The sequence below is a fragment of the Aspergillus chevalieri genome, chromosome 1 (genome assembly GCF_016861735.1).
Source record: "Aspergillus chevalieri M1 DNA, chromosome 1, nearly complete sequence".
In the NCBI taxonomy this organism is placed as follows: domain Eukaryota; kingdom Fungi; phylum Ascomycota; class Eurotiomycetes; order Eurotiales; family Aspergillaceae; genus Aspergillus; species Aspergillus chevalieri.
In genome coordinates, this window is record NC_057362.1 from 244,328 (window position 1) to 258,818 (window position 14,491).

At 49.8% G+C, this 14,491-nt stretch overlaps 7 protein-coding genes across 7 annotated transcripts; 3 read left to right on the plus strand and 4 right to left on the minus strand.

Annotated features, from left to right (window-relative positions):
- Nucleotides 1-179: 179 nt before the first annotated feature.
- On the plus strand, nucleotides 180-3,020 carry ACHE_10080S (putative GTPase activating protein (Evi5); the record flags this gene model as incomplete). Its single annotated transcript, XM_043283297.1, has 4 exons — nucleotides 180-551; nucleotides 607-1,199; nucleotides 1,249-1,605; nucleotides 1,652-3,020. The coding sequence occupies 4 exons, from the start codon at nucleotides 180-182 to the stop codon at nucleotides 3,018-3,020; spliced, it is 2,691 nt and encodes an 896-aa protein (XP_043131200.1).
- Nucleotides 3,021-5,017: 1,997 nt separating this feature from the next.
- On the plus strand, nucleotides 5,018-5,416 carry ACHE_10081S (uncharacterized protein; the record flags this gene model as incomplete). Its single annotated transcript, XM_043283408.1, has 1 exon — nucleotides 5,018-5,416. The coding sequence occupies one exon, from the start codon at nucleotides 5,018-5,020 to the stop codon at nucleotides 5,414-5,416; it is 399 nt and encodes a 132-aa protein (XP_043131201.1).
- A 1,251-nt stretch (nucleotides 5,417-6,667) lies between these two features.
- On the minus strand, nucleotides 6,668-7,981 carry ACHE_10082A (uncharacterized protein; the record flags this gene model as incomplete). Its single annotated transcript, XM_043283519.1, has 3 exons — nucleotides 6,668-6,807; nucleotides 6,860-7,761; nucleotides 7,815-7,981. The coding sequence occupies 3 exons, from the start codon at nucleotides 7,979-7,981 to the stop codon at nucleotides 6,668-6,670; spliced, it is 1,209 nt and encodes a 402-aa protein (XP_043131202.1).
- A 718-nt stretch (nucleotides 7,982-8,699) lies between these two features.
- Nucleotides 8,700-11,143, plus strand: LAC9_1 (lactose regulatory protein lac9 and GAL4-like protein; the record flags this gene model as incomplete). The annotated part of the gene is made up of 5 exons (XM_043283630.1): nucleotides 8,700-8,777; nucleotides 8,830-9,490; nucleotides 9,541-10,205; nucleotides 10,261-11,042; nucleotides 11,092-11,143. 5 exons carry the CDS (start codon nucleotides 8,700-8,702, stop codon nucleotides 11,141-11,143), a joined length of 2,238 nt encoding a protein of 745 aa, XP_043131203.1.
- A 38-nt stretch (nucleotides 11,144-11,181) lies between these two features.
- On the minus strand, nucleotides 11,182-12,113 carry ACHE_10084A (SDR family oxidoreductase; the record flags this gene model as incomplete). Its single annotated transcript, XM_043283741.1, has 4 exons — nucleotides 11,182-11,265; nucleotides 11,310-11,882; nucleotides 11,926-11,984; nucleotides 12,038-12,113. The coding sequence occupies 4 exons, from the start codon at nucleotides 12,111-12,113 to the stop codon at nucleotides 11,182-11,184; spliced, it is 792 nt and encodes a 263-aa protein (XP_043131204.1).
- Nucleotides 12,114-12,421: 308 nt separating this feature from the next.
- On the minus strand, nucleotides 12,422-13,546 carry ACHE_10085A (uncharacterized protein; the record flags this gene model as incomplete). The annotated part of the gene is made up of 3 exons (XM_043283852.1): nucleotides 12,422-13,060; nucleotides 13,112-13,343; nucleotides 13,392-13,546. The coding sequence occupies 3 exons, from the start codon at nucleotides 13,544-13,546 to the stop codon at nucleotides 12,422-12,424; spliced, it is 1,026 nt and encodes a 341-aa protein (XP_043131205.1).
- Nucleotides 13,547-13,729: 183 nt separating this feature from the next.
- ACHE_10086A (uncharacterized protein) lies at nucleotides 13,730-14,187 on the minus strand (the record flags this gene model as incomplete). The annotated part of the gene is made up of 2 exons (XM_043283963.1): nucleotides 13,730-13,995; nucleotides 14,043-14,187. The coding sequence occupies 2 exons, from the start codon at nucleotides 14,185-14,187 to the stop codon at nucleotides 13,730-13,732; spliced, it is 411 nt and encodes a 136-aa protein (XP_043131206.1).
- Between the last annotated feature and the right edge of the window lie 304 nt (nucleotides 14,188-14,491).

Consider the following 14,491-nt stretch of genomic DNA (forward strand, 5'->3'; position numbering starts at 1 on the left):
AGCACTTGTATCCCCCTAAAGTCTATTGTCAGGAGGTGAAACCCTTCTTTTCCTCTTTTCAACCATTCTCTCTCTGTGTGTTGAATATTGTTATTGTTACTTGTAGTGGTGCGGCATCGAGATAATTATACAGCTATCCTCATGTTCCTACTGCTGCTGTACCTGCGTTAATCACGACCATGGAATCCTCCGACTCCGCGTCCGCCGCGACCTCCGCCCCCCTCCAGCAAACCACGCCCACTACACCGATAACAACAACCGGCCAAAGCAACCAAAACGATGGCGCGAATACTGATTCGATGGTGACGGTTCCTCTGTCCGAAGTGCAGTCTGATTCCGAACACACCCAGCCTGAATGGCGCTTGCTCAACATCCCCCAAGCACCCGCCGACCCCGTGTCACCAACCCAGAGCGACAATGGCGCCAAATCCGACGCCGGGAATTCCTCCAGGCGATCTCAATGCAGTGATCGAGGAATGGATGACGAGGTCGATTGGGCTGAGCTGGACAGAACCGAGGAACAGGAACCGCGGGGAGAGGATGCGGATGAGGTGTGTTCATCTATCCACAGTGTTCAATTCAAGAAAACCGTACTGACAAAATAAGTCCACGGCTCTACTCCTAGCGCGACTCGAACAGGAAAACAACGCGTTGGCGACAAATCCCAAATCCGGCCTATCCTCGCACACCAAAAAGCGATCGCAGTCCCTCCACCACATCAAACGCCTGATCAAGGACGATTCGCGACGTTCATCCATCCGATACTCCCAGCTTCCTCCCCCTCCCATGACCGAACTCGAGTTCTGGGCCGCCTTGGTATCTGATTATCATCAGACCGCCCAGCGTCTCCCGACCTTGACAACCAACAAGATCCGGAGCGGAGTGCCACCTCCGTTGCGAGGGGTCGTGTGGCCCAGTTTGGCTGGCGCAAGAGACCAAAACCTACTGGTTGAGTACCAGCGACTATGCGGGGAGAGTAGTCCATATGAGGGGCTGATTGGGAAGGATATTGGGCGGAGTTTTCCCAACGTGGAGATGTTTCGCGATCCCAATGGTGAAGGTCAGCAGATGCTGGCGCGGGTGCTGAAGTGTTTTAGTCTTTACGATACCAAGATTGGATACTGTCAGGGTCTGGGGTTTGTCGTGGGTCCTCTCTTGATGCACATGACAGATGCAGAGGCATTCTGTGTTTTGGTTCGGTGGGTCGCCCTTTTCTGGGTGTGATTGGAGTTTGACTGACCGTTCTAGACTGATGGAGCATTACAACCTGCGGAACTGCTATCTCCCTGATCTCTCCGGTCTACATCTTCACGTCTACCAATTTCAGAACCTACTTGCCCGCCATAGCCCGACCTTGTTTGGCCACCTCGAGTCACTCCATGTCGAACCGGTTTACGTGTCGCAGTGGTTCTTGTCGTTCTTTGCAGTCGCCTGTCCGTTGCCTATGCTGCTCCGGATCTACGATATCATCTTCCTCGAGGGAGCCTGTGAGACGTTGATGCGAGTTGCCCTGTCTTTAATGCAGCGGAACGAAAAGAGGATCTTGGCCTGCACTGAGTTTGAGGACGTCATGCAGCTTCTGCTGTCGCGAAGCTTGTGGGATACGTAAGTTGTGTGATCGATTGAAAAGGACTCCCACTAACGTGTGTAGATATGCCTGCCACGCCGATGATCTGGTCAACGACTTTGTCTCCCTCACTTCCTTAGTCACCAAGGAAAGCCTGCAGACCCTGGAAGCCAGTTACAACCAATCCCAAGGCGTCCCAACCGGCATCTCATTCCCCCAGATGCAGCAGGCGGCTTCCCGATTCTTGGGCCGATTCTGGGCCGGCTCCAACGGCAGCACGCACAATTCCGTCAAACTCAGTCCTAACCGCATCAGCACATCTAACTCGTCAATCCGCCGCTCGACATCGAAGCAGAGTATGACTTCCACCCTCAACTCAGTTGAGTCTGCATCCGATGCCAGCACAGCCCCGACAGAGCTGTCCGCCGAACCCACACAGAAACCGCGTGCGAAATCCGCCATGACACCTCACAAGGACCGCGACTTGCATACGCAGATCGAGGACTTGCTGATGGCGCTCAGTGACCTGCAACGGCAACACGCAGACCTCAGTCGGGATCTGCAACTGGAGCGAGAAGAGCGCGAGGAGGACCAATCTCTAGCGAAATCGCTGCTGCACCATGTCAAGGAGCGCTCAGGCGATGAAGAAGATCCTGCAATCACAGAACTCCTCACCAAAGCAGAAGAACGCTTCGGCGCAGCAGACAATACCACCCCCAAGCCCGAATCCGCAACAAACGACCAAACAAAGCAACAGCTTCGCGACGATCTCCACCGCTGGAAAGAAATGCACCAAGTCGAATCCAGCCGCTGCCTAGACCTCACCCGCCGCATCGACGAACAAGAACAAGAAGGCTCTTCCCTCCGCGAACAAATCCGCGAAGCACGCAGCCGCATCCAGGACGGCTACCGCGACCGCCAACGCCTAGAACGAATGGTCCGCGAACTGCGCTCCATAAAAACACCTATTTCTGAAAAACCACCCGAAACACCAGTCGACCAAACACCCTGGTCCCCTGCAAGTGACCACTCCCCGACAAGCGGTGGCCTGCGCGAACTAAAACTGGTCCGCAGCAATTCCCAGAAAACAACCCGCCGCACATCAACATTCAGCAAGCGCTCCAGCAGTCTGGGCCTGAAAACCGTCCTCTCAACGGAGAACAACGCCCCTGCCCCCGAGGAATCCCTGCTTCTCGAACTCGTCAACGCCAAGACAGCCGAGGCCGTCGCTAAGCAGGAACTCGAGGAAGTCAAGGGCAAAATGGAATCCTTACGCAAGATGGTCAGCGGCCAGCAGCGGTCGTCTGGCGAGTCACGCTTATCCTTAGTATCAGGTGTAGGCACGGGGCCGGGGATTGCGAAGGCGCAGACTGAGCCGGTGAATTCGGGGGGATTCTGGGGGTGGGGACGGCGTGCGGTGTCAGGGAGTCAGGGGGAGGTGGAAGCTAAGTGATTTATTTACTTTGTATAGAGTTGGATTGCATATATTGCAGGCATCTGTATCATGTTGGGAGGTATGATTTGCTATGTTGATAATGATCTTGCATTAATGTACACACTGGATGGATTGTTATACATGCTTGGAATATTGTGCTTCGCATATAGCGACCTGTAAATTGATTTCGTCACCTGTCGTGGCTACCTTTTTCTTTCCTTCTCCATTCACTCAACCAGCTTCTAAATTCTTTGATCATTCAATAGCAAGCAACCTTCTTCGCTAGAACTCTACAAGCAACGATCCGGAAAAGAAACTCGTCCCAGTTCAGAAATCAACATTCAAGAAAAAACGAAGCATCACCGAACTTATCGCGGACCATACACGTCGCTGGTAGGACCAAATGGTATCGGGAAGTTTTACGTTATTTCGTAAACCTGCCAAAGGTCTCAAATATGTCGTTTATTTCAGCTGGACCGACTACGGATCTACCAGTACCCCGATTGTTCGTTGATCATTGAGGTTCTCAGGTCTGCATGCAACCAGGATGGGTACAACCTGTATCCTCCTATCTGATGTATTCACAAGGATTTATTTTGTCTACCCCAATCCCTTGTACGGCCTTCACGATACACCCACGTACAAGTGGAATGGCCTAAAAAGCGCGGTTGTTTTGTCGTGCGGTCTCAACGCCGATCTTTTCCCTGGGCTGGGATTCACTAATAAACCCGCTCAGAAACAGGTATCGTCGACAGCATCGACTTGCTGAGAAAGATGCTCAACTATACAGCTGAGAACATCGAAGAGGAGGCGACTGACTATTAACAGAAACTCGGTTCGTTTGGCTGAATGGTTTGCGTATAATGTGTTCTTTTGTTCTTTGTCCTAAATTTGGCTTTTTTTTTTTTTATGTTGTTGGCTACAGGGTAGGAGAGGTTGTCCATCCCATGCCTGCTGAGCACAGATACAAATGGGAGGATGTGAAACGGGGAGTGCTTTTGTCGTGCGCTTTTTTCCAGGGCTTGCATCTAGAAGGCCGACCAGTGAGATGAGTGAATGCGTGGGTGTGATGAGGGATATACTGGATTACACGGCAGATGGCGTGGAGGCGACCACGTACGAGAATGTGACCGCGTTGGCTGATAGACAGGGGTTGGCTTAAAGTACAGCCCTGTCACAACCCTGTTTGTTCCGCGGAATTGAAGTGTCAAGCAAAATCTTGATTTTGATGTGATGGGTCAATGCGCCTTGCCACAGCGGCATCGGCCTGGCACTGTACATTGAGTGAGTCAATACAGTCAATCGGCTTTATCCTCCGATCGGAAATCCGTACTGCTACTGTACATAACTGGCCTAACCTGGCGGGATACTCTTTGCCGTTAGCTTAGGGAGCGGGATATGAAAATTTTTCAGGCAGATGACCGCGTAGTGAGTTTCCGCGGGAGATAACAAATTCAATTGAGTTATTGCAATAGGATTACGACCACTGTGGGTGGACGGGATGTTCTTTGTTCTTTTTATAATTCGGGTAATCGGCTTTTAGTGTATGCATATATTTTTTCTAGAGAATACTACGGAATACTTACTACGAAAATCCCCTGACGCCGATTAACCGCGCTCGGATACTCGGCCTGGTCTGGACGGGACGGTGGACCATCCGATCGGGTGAGATGCCGAGCATTTGATTGGCTGCGGGTGGGATGTGCCGTTATCATCGATTTCCATGCAGATGACCATCAGGTTTTGATCAGGAAATGAGTGATTTTTTGACTGTACGGAGGACTTGTAGACAATGGTAAAAGGGTGGCGGAATGTGTGGTCTGGTAGTGATGTATAAATACAGTCATCGAGCCGTCATTTCAGCATTCTTCTCTATTGCATTCCAGTGAACATTCTACTTCCATACTTCTCAGACTTTCATACTTATACTGAGACATCTCTCTTTCTTCCCTCTTCTCAGACATACATACCCTACTCAACTCAACTGAGACACCTCAATCCAAGACACAGCCAAAATGACAATCCCATTCCCCATTCTCCCTCTCGACTACCACCGCTCCCGCTCCATCCGCCGCTTCACTCCCTCCCGCAAATTCCTCGCCTTCACCACAACCGCCGCCTCCAAGAAAATCGACCCTGCGCAGCTCGCCGCTGTCTTCGACCAACTCCTCCCCGTCGCCCCTGAGACATTGACCCGCGGATCCGGAGAATGGCGCGGCATTGCGCTGAACACGGGACACAAGTTCATGGAGCAATTGGAGAGCTTGCACTGGCGGGGTGCGGTGTTCAGATCGACGGAGGACGTTGAGCCTGTCGCTATCGACAAGGCTGATGGTGAAAAAGCTACTACTGATTTTGGGGGTGCTTGCGTACGTCTCCTCTCCCCTCTCCCTAACTATGCAATTGAAATGTAAGCTAATAAAAGAACAGCTCCGCCGCATGGAATACAAAAACCTCATCTCCACCGCTATGATCTTCGATGATCTCCCTGCGATCACTTACTTCCGCGCGGTCAACGATCGTATGATCGCGGGTGTCATGGAGAGTAAGGACTTTGGGAGCGAGGGTGCTTTTTACTTTTACCTTGTGCGGTGATTGCTTTCCCCACACACAACACACCACACTGCGCTGCGCGCGATACACTGCTACGGCACGACACTCGCTAATTACGAGATACGATATTAATGGTTGGATCGGTTGATGGGACTGGGACTGGTTGGATGGATGGAGTTCGCATTGCATTTTTCGCATTTCTTTGTTTTGCATTGTCTGTCATTGTCGCATTGCATTATAGTGCCCTGTAATAATACATAATCCACATAAAACATGCAACCCATTCTCAGCACGATTCCTTTCCCAGATACCCACATAGTATATCTCCATGACTCCGACTCCACAGCAGAATTCTCCGACCCGCACGTACACGCTATGCATGTACTCCGTACAGTAGAAGTACAGTCCATCGATCTCGGAATTTCCCGATTCAAATCCCCGGAATCCAAATTCAGCCCAGACATTCCCGCCAAGAGGCCAAGCTTTGACGTCTCAGTTAATTATGGATCGGCGGGGTTCGTGCCATGGATTACGTTGGCTAGTGACACGCGAGATCCATGCTTATGGGCTTAGCATTCCGGGGATTCTTGCTTGGTGGGCGTTGTGGATTGGGTGGATGATGTTGAATAGCATTGTGTTGAGGTGTTGGTGGCAATGGCTCGCTTTGCATTGCATATCCACGAGACTTGGTGTCGGCGGAGTTGAGTGATGTAGATTGATGTCACGAAATATGCTCGGTAACTTTATTGTGTCTAGACCGTCAAGTATGTATCTATTTTCCGACGCGATGCTTTGTCTGGAACAATGCCATTGTATCATACATAGCCTTACAGTAAACCTGATATCATACCGCATCCCATCCAGAGACAAAGCATATATCAGAACCGGCCAAACAGGTTCCATGACATGTGCTAGTAAAAGTTGGGCATTAGTTATATACAGGGAAAAACATAAGAATTTAATTCTAGTTAACTTGCTAGTGCTGACCTATTACAAGCCGGACTAATGGACTCCACAAGCATTCCACAAGTTTAACTGGACGACATGAAACACATCAAATGGGATATAGAGTAACAGGATATGATGAATTGAAGGACATGGGCGTTAGGCGGCTACCGGGTTTTCTTGTTTCCGAATAGACCGAAGAATTTCTTATTTCGGGAACATGGCTGACGGACATCAGTTGTTTGTGTTTGTTCCTGTGCGTGGGTGTTGCGCGTGATGTGCTCGAGTTCGTAGCTCTCTTTGTGGTCTTTCATTCATTTAGAAAAATGTAGCTCAAACATGGGCTATCGAACACATACTTTGCACTTGAGCCCGCACTAACCCCGTAACTTCCCAAGCGGAAGCTTTTGATGAAGGTCGTTTCGAGATTGAATGGCCCTTACTCTTGCTAAGTGAACCCGCGCAAGCCTTCACTCGTTCCCGAACGACATTTTCCGCGAGGTGTTTCTCCGTAATGCCAACAATAAGATCGATCTTGGCCACTTTCTCAAGCCCAATCTCCGCAAGTCCGCCAGGAACGTTGAAACGAAAGTACTGATTATTCGCAACGAGATCCGAGTGCTCGAGTGCAAACTCCTCTTCTGTATATCCCGTCTCCGTGACACAAGCTTTCAGCGTCTTGAGACCAGCTATTCCCTTCGTTTCGTATCTCGTCATCTGAGGAACACCGGTTCCAATAGACACTATACTACCAATCTGATCTTCCAAAGGCGCATCAGACCAGATATCTTTAGCTTCCATCCATAAATGCCGAATTGGATTATTAGCCCCCGTCGCACCATCAAAGAACTGCTGTCCATTCGGACCAATCGTTATCGGATCGAAAAACGAAGACGCCGCAGACGTAGCACGACCAGCTTCCCAGATCTTCACAGTGTTATACAACTCAGAGCACTCCCGCTCATTGCGATAACTCCGCAAGGTAGCTGTTGTGCTCGTTCCTCCTCGGGTGGCACAGAGAACAACTCTGCATGAGGTGTCGGGGTCTTTCAAGAGTGCGTCTTGGTCATGGAGTCTGTCTGCTATGGCTTTTTTGAGGGCGGCTTCTAGTTGCTTGCTGTCGAATCGCTCTTTGACTTGACCGGCTATGGTAATGGGCAGGTAGGCTTTTCGGGTGAAGGCTTGGGTTGCGAGGGTGTTGTATGCGTCGATGCATTCGTTGACGTCCATTTTTAGGCGGCCGAGCATGATGGCAATTAGGCTGTGAATGAATGTCAGGTTGACATTGGCTAACCCTAATGTGGGTAAACTTACCCTCCGGTACTTGTTCCGGCAATCATGTCGAAGTATTCGCACGGCTTCGGGGGGCATTCAGGATTGATCGATTCCATGACATGTTTCAGGATGTAGAGGGACGAGAGGCCACGAATGCCTCCACCGTCAAGGCTGAGGAGATTGAGCTTCTTTTCTGCAATTGCCATGATGGTTTCATATTCTGAATTGAGGTGAGTTGATGTCCATTTTCACCATGTTTGTTCGCCCTCTTATGTCTATTCCAAGACTATACTCGACCCTCAGACTCTGTCCATACAGACTCTCTAAGCGCCAGTTTATCTTATCAGACATCTAGGCGACGAGTGAAACTCGTTTCATGCGAGTAGAGACGCTGCGAGTCTGATCAGCAGATGTGAATCATAACTGGTCATCCATCTCCAAAGATAGTAGCACAGACCCAAGGACAAAGCCCAGACTAGTCCAGATCTGCATGAACGAGCAAAAGTACACAACAGAGCTTCCAAAATTGGAAATCGTCGTTTTGGATATGTTCAAATGCCAATGACTATTTTCGGTACTGTGGATGCGATCCATCCCGGCGCTTCGCGTGGATCGTCTGGAGACAAAGGGTCCTCGATGCTGGGAGAATCTACAGAGTATACACAGCACCCTGCAAAATTCACTTTATATACTTGTAGAGAAGCTCATGCTGATAGTCAATAGGCAGCTGATATTATAACACGAGTATAATATAGCGTAGGTGACCAGGAACATGTTGTGTAGCCGGCCCTGCCATTTCAGGCTTAGCGCCGTAGTGGGGGACATCTCCGCATATGCACTCCGAATAGGGAAACTGATCGGCGACATCTCCGGCGCGCTTCTCTCCGCATACAAAAGAGTAGACATTCAAAAACATTGCACACCATGGACACAACGCGAACAGATAATGTCCGGCGCACAGCAGAACTAGCATGCCACGAATGTCGGCGCCGGAAATCTAAAGTAAGTTGCGGTCTTCGTATAATGCTCCGTCTCAGCGCTAACTGCAACCTAGTGCAATCGGATTATTCCCTCGTGTCTGCTATGCAGCAAGTTTGGTCGGCGATGTGTCTATGAAAGACAGATCAAGACGCCTCTTACTAGAAGGCATTTGACGGAAGTGGAAGAGGAGCTTGCGCGGACGAAGATTCTATTGCGGCAATTACAGTCCGGAAGGCAGGATGCAGGTCCCGGTTATGCTGAGTGTGGTTCTGACTCACAAGGTATTCGATCGCCTAATTGTGACATGCGTGAGAAAAGTTATGGTACTTTAGTGTCGCCGGTGGTTGCGCCTAGTAGGCAGGTCTCGACCGCAGACGAAACAGACGGTGCTATTGATAGAACAGATAATCGGCCACCACCTGAAAGAAATCCGGCACGAAATTATAAGACTCCATCACAGGTCAATACTCGAACAAGCTCAAGTGGACCCACGGCTACTAGCCCTAACCGACCCATTATCTCTCCGGCCTCGCGCAGAACACCATATTGTCGGACAAACGGTTGTCCCCGCGAGTCAGAGACGCATTCTGTTACTACATCCGGACTGTCTTTGGAAGCGCCACCCTCGTCTGGTAGCTTTGAATGGGATGAACGAACTGGTAAAGCCAGCGGTGACAGATTTGTCGATGGGATGGCCAGTTTGACAAGTCGCTCAAATGAAGGGGGCTACCTTGGTATTACTTCCCCGGAGCTTGGTGTGTATAAATTTGCTGATCGTACATAGGAGTCGCGTCAGGTGCTGCTCTACTTCGAATGACCGATTCTCGATCTACCGAAGAAGTCGATACATACTGCCATCAACAGCAAGAGCCCAAACCTCCCGTATCTTTTGTATTGACTTCACTATCCCAGCTCGAGCCGTTTGTTGATGCATACTTCCAACTTTATCATTGCTCATATCCAATTGTGCATGAAGCTACTTTCCGTGCTCAGTTCATGGAGGTCGTCCCTAGACCCAGTACCAATGCTTGGCAAGTACTGCTTTTCGTGATCGCCGCTATAGGCGCTTTCACAACAGCCACGCACCCTACCGATGTTGACATTGGACTGTTCGAGGCAGCCAAAGCACGATTGTCAATTGATGTTCTGGAAACAGGGAATTTGCTTCTTGTCCAAGCTCTAACATTAATATCCAACTACCTGCAGAAAAGAAACAAGCCAAACTCGGGGTATAACTACATGGGTCTCGCCAGACGTATTGCGATGGGGATTGGCCTTCACAAAGAGTTCCCGGCGTGGGAGGCGAATTTGCTAACTATCGAGATGCGTCGGCGCTGTTGGTATTGCTTGTACATATTTGACGTGGGAGGAATTATCACGTTTTCCAGGCCATTCGACTTTCCCAATGATGGAATTGACGTTGAATTGCCGATGAACGTGCATGACAGTGTTAGTTTTTTTTTTTTTTAAATACTAATGAGGAATGAAGCACTGATTTTTGCAGGACATCACGGCTGGTTCGAAACAACGCCCGAGCCCAGCACCAGAAACGACTATTTACACCCACCTACGAGCCCAGTCAACATTCCATCTTGCAACTAGCCCAATTTACGCTCGAATCATCTCCTCTCCATTCCCGTCCGCGACCAGCTTGGTCGAAATGGACGACCAATTGATCGGTGGTTGGCTGGCAAGCTTGCCGCCATTCTTCGCCCAAGACGCACCACAGAAGCCCAAGTTCCGACTGTGTCATTCCATTCTACGATGGCGATACCGCAACTTTCGCATCCTCATGTTCCGTCCATTCCTGGTGAGCAGGCTTATGATACGGCCATCAGAAGGCATCCAAGACAACGATCCGTATGTCGACGTTGCTGTCCAACGGTGTCTCGATGCAGCCCGCGAATCTGTCGACCTCATCTGCACATTCTGGATAGAAGACTCAAAAAACATGATGGCCTGCTGGTACGGCCTATACTTCCTATTCCAAGCAATCCTAATCCCAGTGATATGTCTGCGAAACGATCCCCAAAGCCCGCTGGTCGTGAGCTGGCGAGACCAAATATCCAAGGCAATGCCTGTCCTCGAGTCAATGGGACAGCTTAATCCCACGGCTCTTCGATGTCTGGGTGTTATCCGTTCCTTGTGTGGGACGTACCTTGATCCGAGTATGGATGGATTGGGCCGGCCTACGGAAGAGTCGCCGCAGACTCAGTTGGCGAGTTTGTATCCGTTGATGTGGCCGACGCTGGAGATGGCACAGCTTGATGGGGTGGACTCTATACTGTACGTTTTTTGCCCGTTGGATACAGTTGCGATTGCTAATGCCTTACAGACAAGAATCGACGATTATGGATTTTATGAATCAATTGCCGGGTCTAGAATGATAATGCGTGATTGCACAAGTTCACAATCCATTACTGCCCTACGGCAGTGTATATCCACCGTCAATAACAAGATCCGCACCGGTCATATAGCTCGAAGCATCGGATGCACAGAACACATAAGCCTATAGCAGTCAGTGATTGCCCATGATCAACGAGGGATACATACCCCTTTCAATTCATATGACTGCGCCATCCGTTTTGCCGGAATCATATCAAACCACTTCTCCTTCCACTCCTGAGGGTGAATATCCAGGATATCAGTGGCGATAAAACCAGGCGAGATACAATTAACACGACAAAAGTCGACCCATTCAACAGACAAACACTTAGCCATCTGCACAACACCAGCCTTCGACGCGTTGTACGCAGCTTGCTTCTGCGGAACATTCACCAACGTCGCGCTAACAGACGCCGTGAAAATAACATTCCCATATCCCTGTTTCTTGAAAATCCGTGCCGCAGCCTGAGCAGTATAAAAAGCGCCATCAAGATTGACCTTCATTATATCCCTCCATTGTTCCGCAGAGTAATCCTCCGCCGCGATGCTGGACGTGATACCCGAGTTGACAACGATGATGTCCAATCTTCCGAAATCTGTGGCAATCTGTTGGACGGCTTTTTCGATGTCCTCTTGGTTTCCGACGTCGGCTTTGTATGCGGCTGTTTTGACGTTGTTCTCGGATGCGATTGATGCGGCGGTGTCTGAGGCGGTTTTGGATGTGTTGTAGATTAGAGCAACCTGCTCGTTAGCTACTATTTATCAATTTCTTGCGTATACCCACATCGGCACCAGCTTCTGCCAACGCTCTCGAAACTTCAAGGCCGATACCACGAGCACCGCCTATTACTGTTAACACTGTCTGGTCCTATAGAAGTAGGAACATCGAATATTACCCGTAACAGCAGCAACCTTGCCACTCAGGTCAAATGCCTTAAAGACGTGTTTGTTTTCAGGTTGATGGAGGACCATTTTCGTATAGCTTGCTTTCTTTAGAAGAGCGATACGATGTTTATTTGAAGGCTCTCAATCATCTTATCATCATATACTAGCCCCGCCTACCCGCCCCCGCATCGGACGAGCTCCGGTCAGGGCATCCGATGATTGAGGTCGGACACGGACACGGTCGTCCGTGTCTGTCCTGCGCATAATTCAGGTATGCTGTGTTACTGCTGCGCATTTAGTTGGGTTATCCAGGACAATCATTCCGTATTGGACATATGGTCATTGACAAACTATACACTTACTAACAAAGACGCACTATATAACCAAATCAATCATCAATCCACATATTCAGCATGCTCAACCCCCCTCTTCCCAACCTTCTCCTCATCAAGATCGACCGCCCGTCCATCAAAAACCTCCGCAATCTCCTCCAGCGAATGCCCCTTCGTCTCCGGAAAGCAAAACCAAGTAACAACAAGCACAAGCACATCAAAGCAACAGAAAAAGATATAATACCTCCACCCGATCCGATCCAGCGCAATCGGATTGACAAACGCTAGTATAATCAGCGATGAATACACAGCCAACAACTCAACCGTCACGCCTTTACTCCGGATCGAGTACGGGAATATCTCAGTCGGATAGCCCAGCAGTAACGGTGTATATGCGATATCATAGTGGAAGTAGAAAATGAATACAAATGCGATTACCGTGCGGCCTACAGCTTGGTTGCTATCGTCGCCGTTGACAACTGCAGAGCAGGCTGTCCAGATAATAAAGGAGATCAGCATACCCAGCGCAGACCAGAGAAAAAGCGGGCGACGGCCTAGTCTGTCGACGAGGAGGGCGGCGCTGCCGGCGGCGACGAAGTTGAAGACCTGTAGTAGGCCGTTGATGAGTGTTTGCGTGTCGGAATCTGTAACTCCGATTGTGTCAAGGACGAGGGTTAGGTAGTATGAGACCACGGCGACGCCCTGAAGCTGTTAATCTTAAACCCTTTCCGATTATAATGGTGATAGACTCACATTCCACTGCGCGAACGTCCCAACGCATACAGCGATGAAAGTCCGCTTGCGATTCCCGGGTGTGTCGACAAGTGCCGTCCAGCGCATCGTGGAAGCCGAATGTTCCATTTCGATCGTCCGGGCGATTTCGGCCATTTCGAATTGGATCAACGGGTGCGAGACATCGCCTGCTGTGTGGAAGCGAGCGAGTAACTGTTCCGCCTGCTGGGTATGGCCGTTTGCAATGAGCCATCTAATAATTAGCTAGCCTTCTTTACTTCAAGTGGTATAGTGGACATACCGGGGAGACTCAGGCAGAAACCAAAAAAGCACAATCTGGATAATAGGAAATCCAGCTTGCACGATCGACGGAATGCGCCAGGTCCAGTCATCGTTTAGATGTTTCTGGGTACCGTAGGAAGTCCAGGAGGCAACGATTGCGCCGAGGTAGTACATTGTCCAGAAGGCGCTGCTCGTTAGCTGGGAGTTTCTCGAAAGGTGGAAAGATGAAATACCTGGTGTATTTCCCTCGGTGTGTCGGATAGGCTAGTTCCGTGATGAGCATTGGTGAGGGCTGGACGACTAGCATTGAGCCGATGCCTACGAGTACCCTGATGCTGGTCAGCGCAGCACCTGAGATTAATAAAACGGAGCATACCGTGAAAAAACAAACATCCCATACTGCACCGACGCGGCCTGAATAGCCGATGCAATAACAATGGTAACAGCCCCCGACAACAAAGTCCACCGTCTTCCGATCTTATCAGACAGAAAACCGACAACCGGGAGGGAGACAACGCTCCCAATGGATTGCGCTGCATTAACGACGCCCAGGATCTCGCCGGATGGATTACCAAAGTATTTCTGCCATTGTGTAATAGATTGAAGACCATTCATTAATGATCCTGCTCCGTTAGCAAGCATTCCAGGGGAGCAGGAACGGGAGATGTACCATCGTATCCAGCAACCGCAGAAGAGAGCAGCGGAATCATCAAAATTAAATTCAATTGAAGGAGATGCGGAACCCGAAACCAAATTTTATTGTACTGCGGAAGTACAGAGGCAAGCGCCTCGCCGACAATATCTTGATCTTTCATGGTGGCTTCGCTCAATGTTACACCATACACTGTGTCACTATGCATGCATCGGAGAAATAAGCAGTATATATGGTGGAGACTTTACCCCGTGGGGATTCGTGCGGATGCGGGGGTTAGCGTCATCTTTGTTGATGATTTGACACGGACTTGCCGGCATCCCTGTTTTGATGTCTGAGTATGGAGGGGGTCGTCCGTTCCGTTGTCCGGACGGACGGGCACGGATGTCCGTCCGTTTCTATACTCTTTGCGATAGGATGGTAAACTATAAGAACTGGTAGAAAATGCCTAGAATACAGGTATCCCA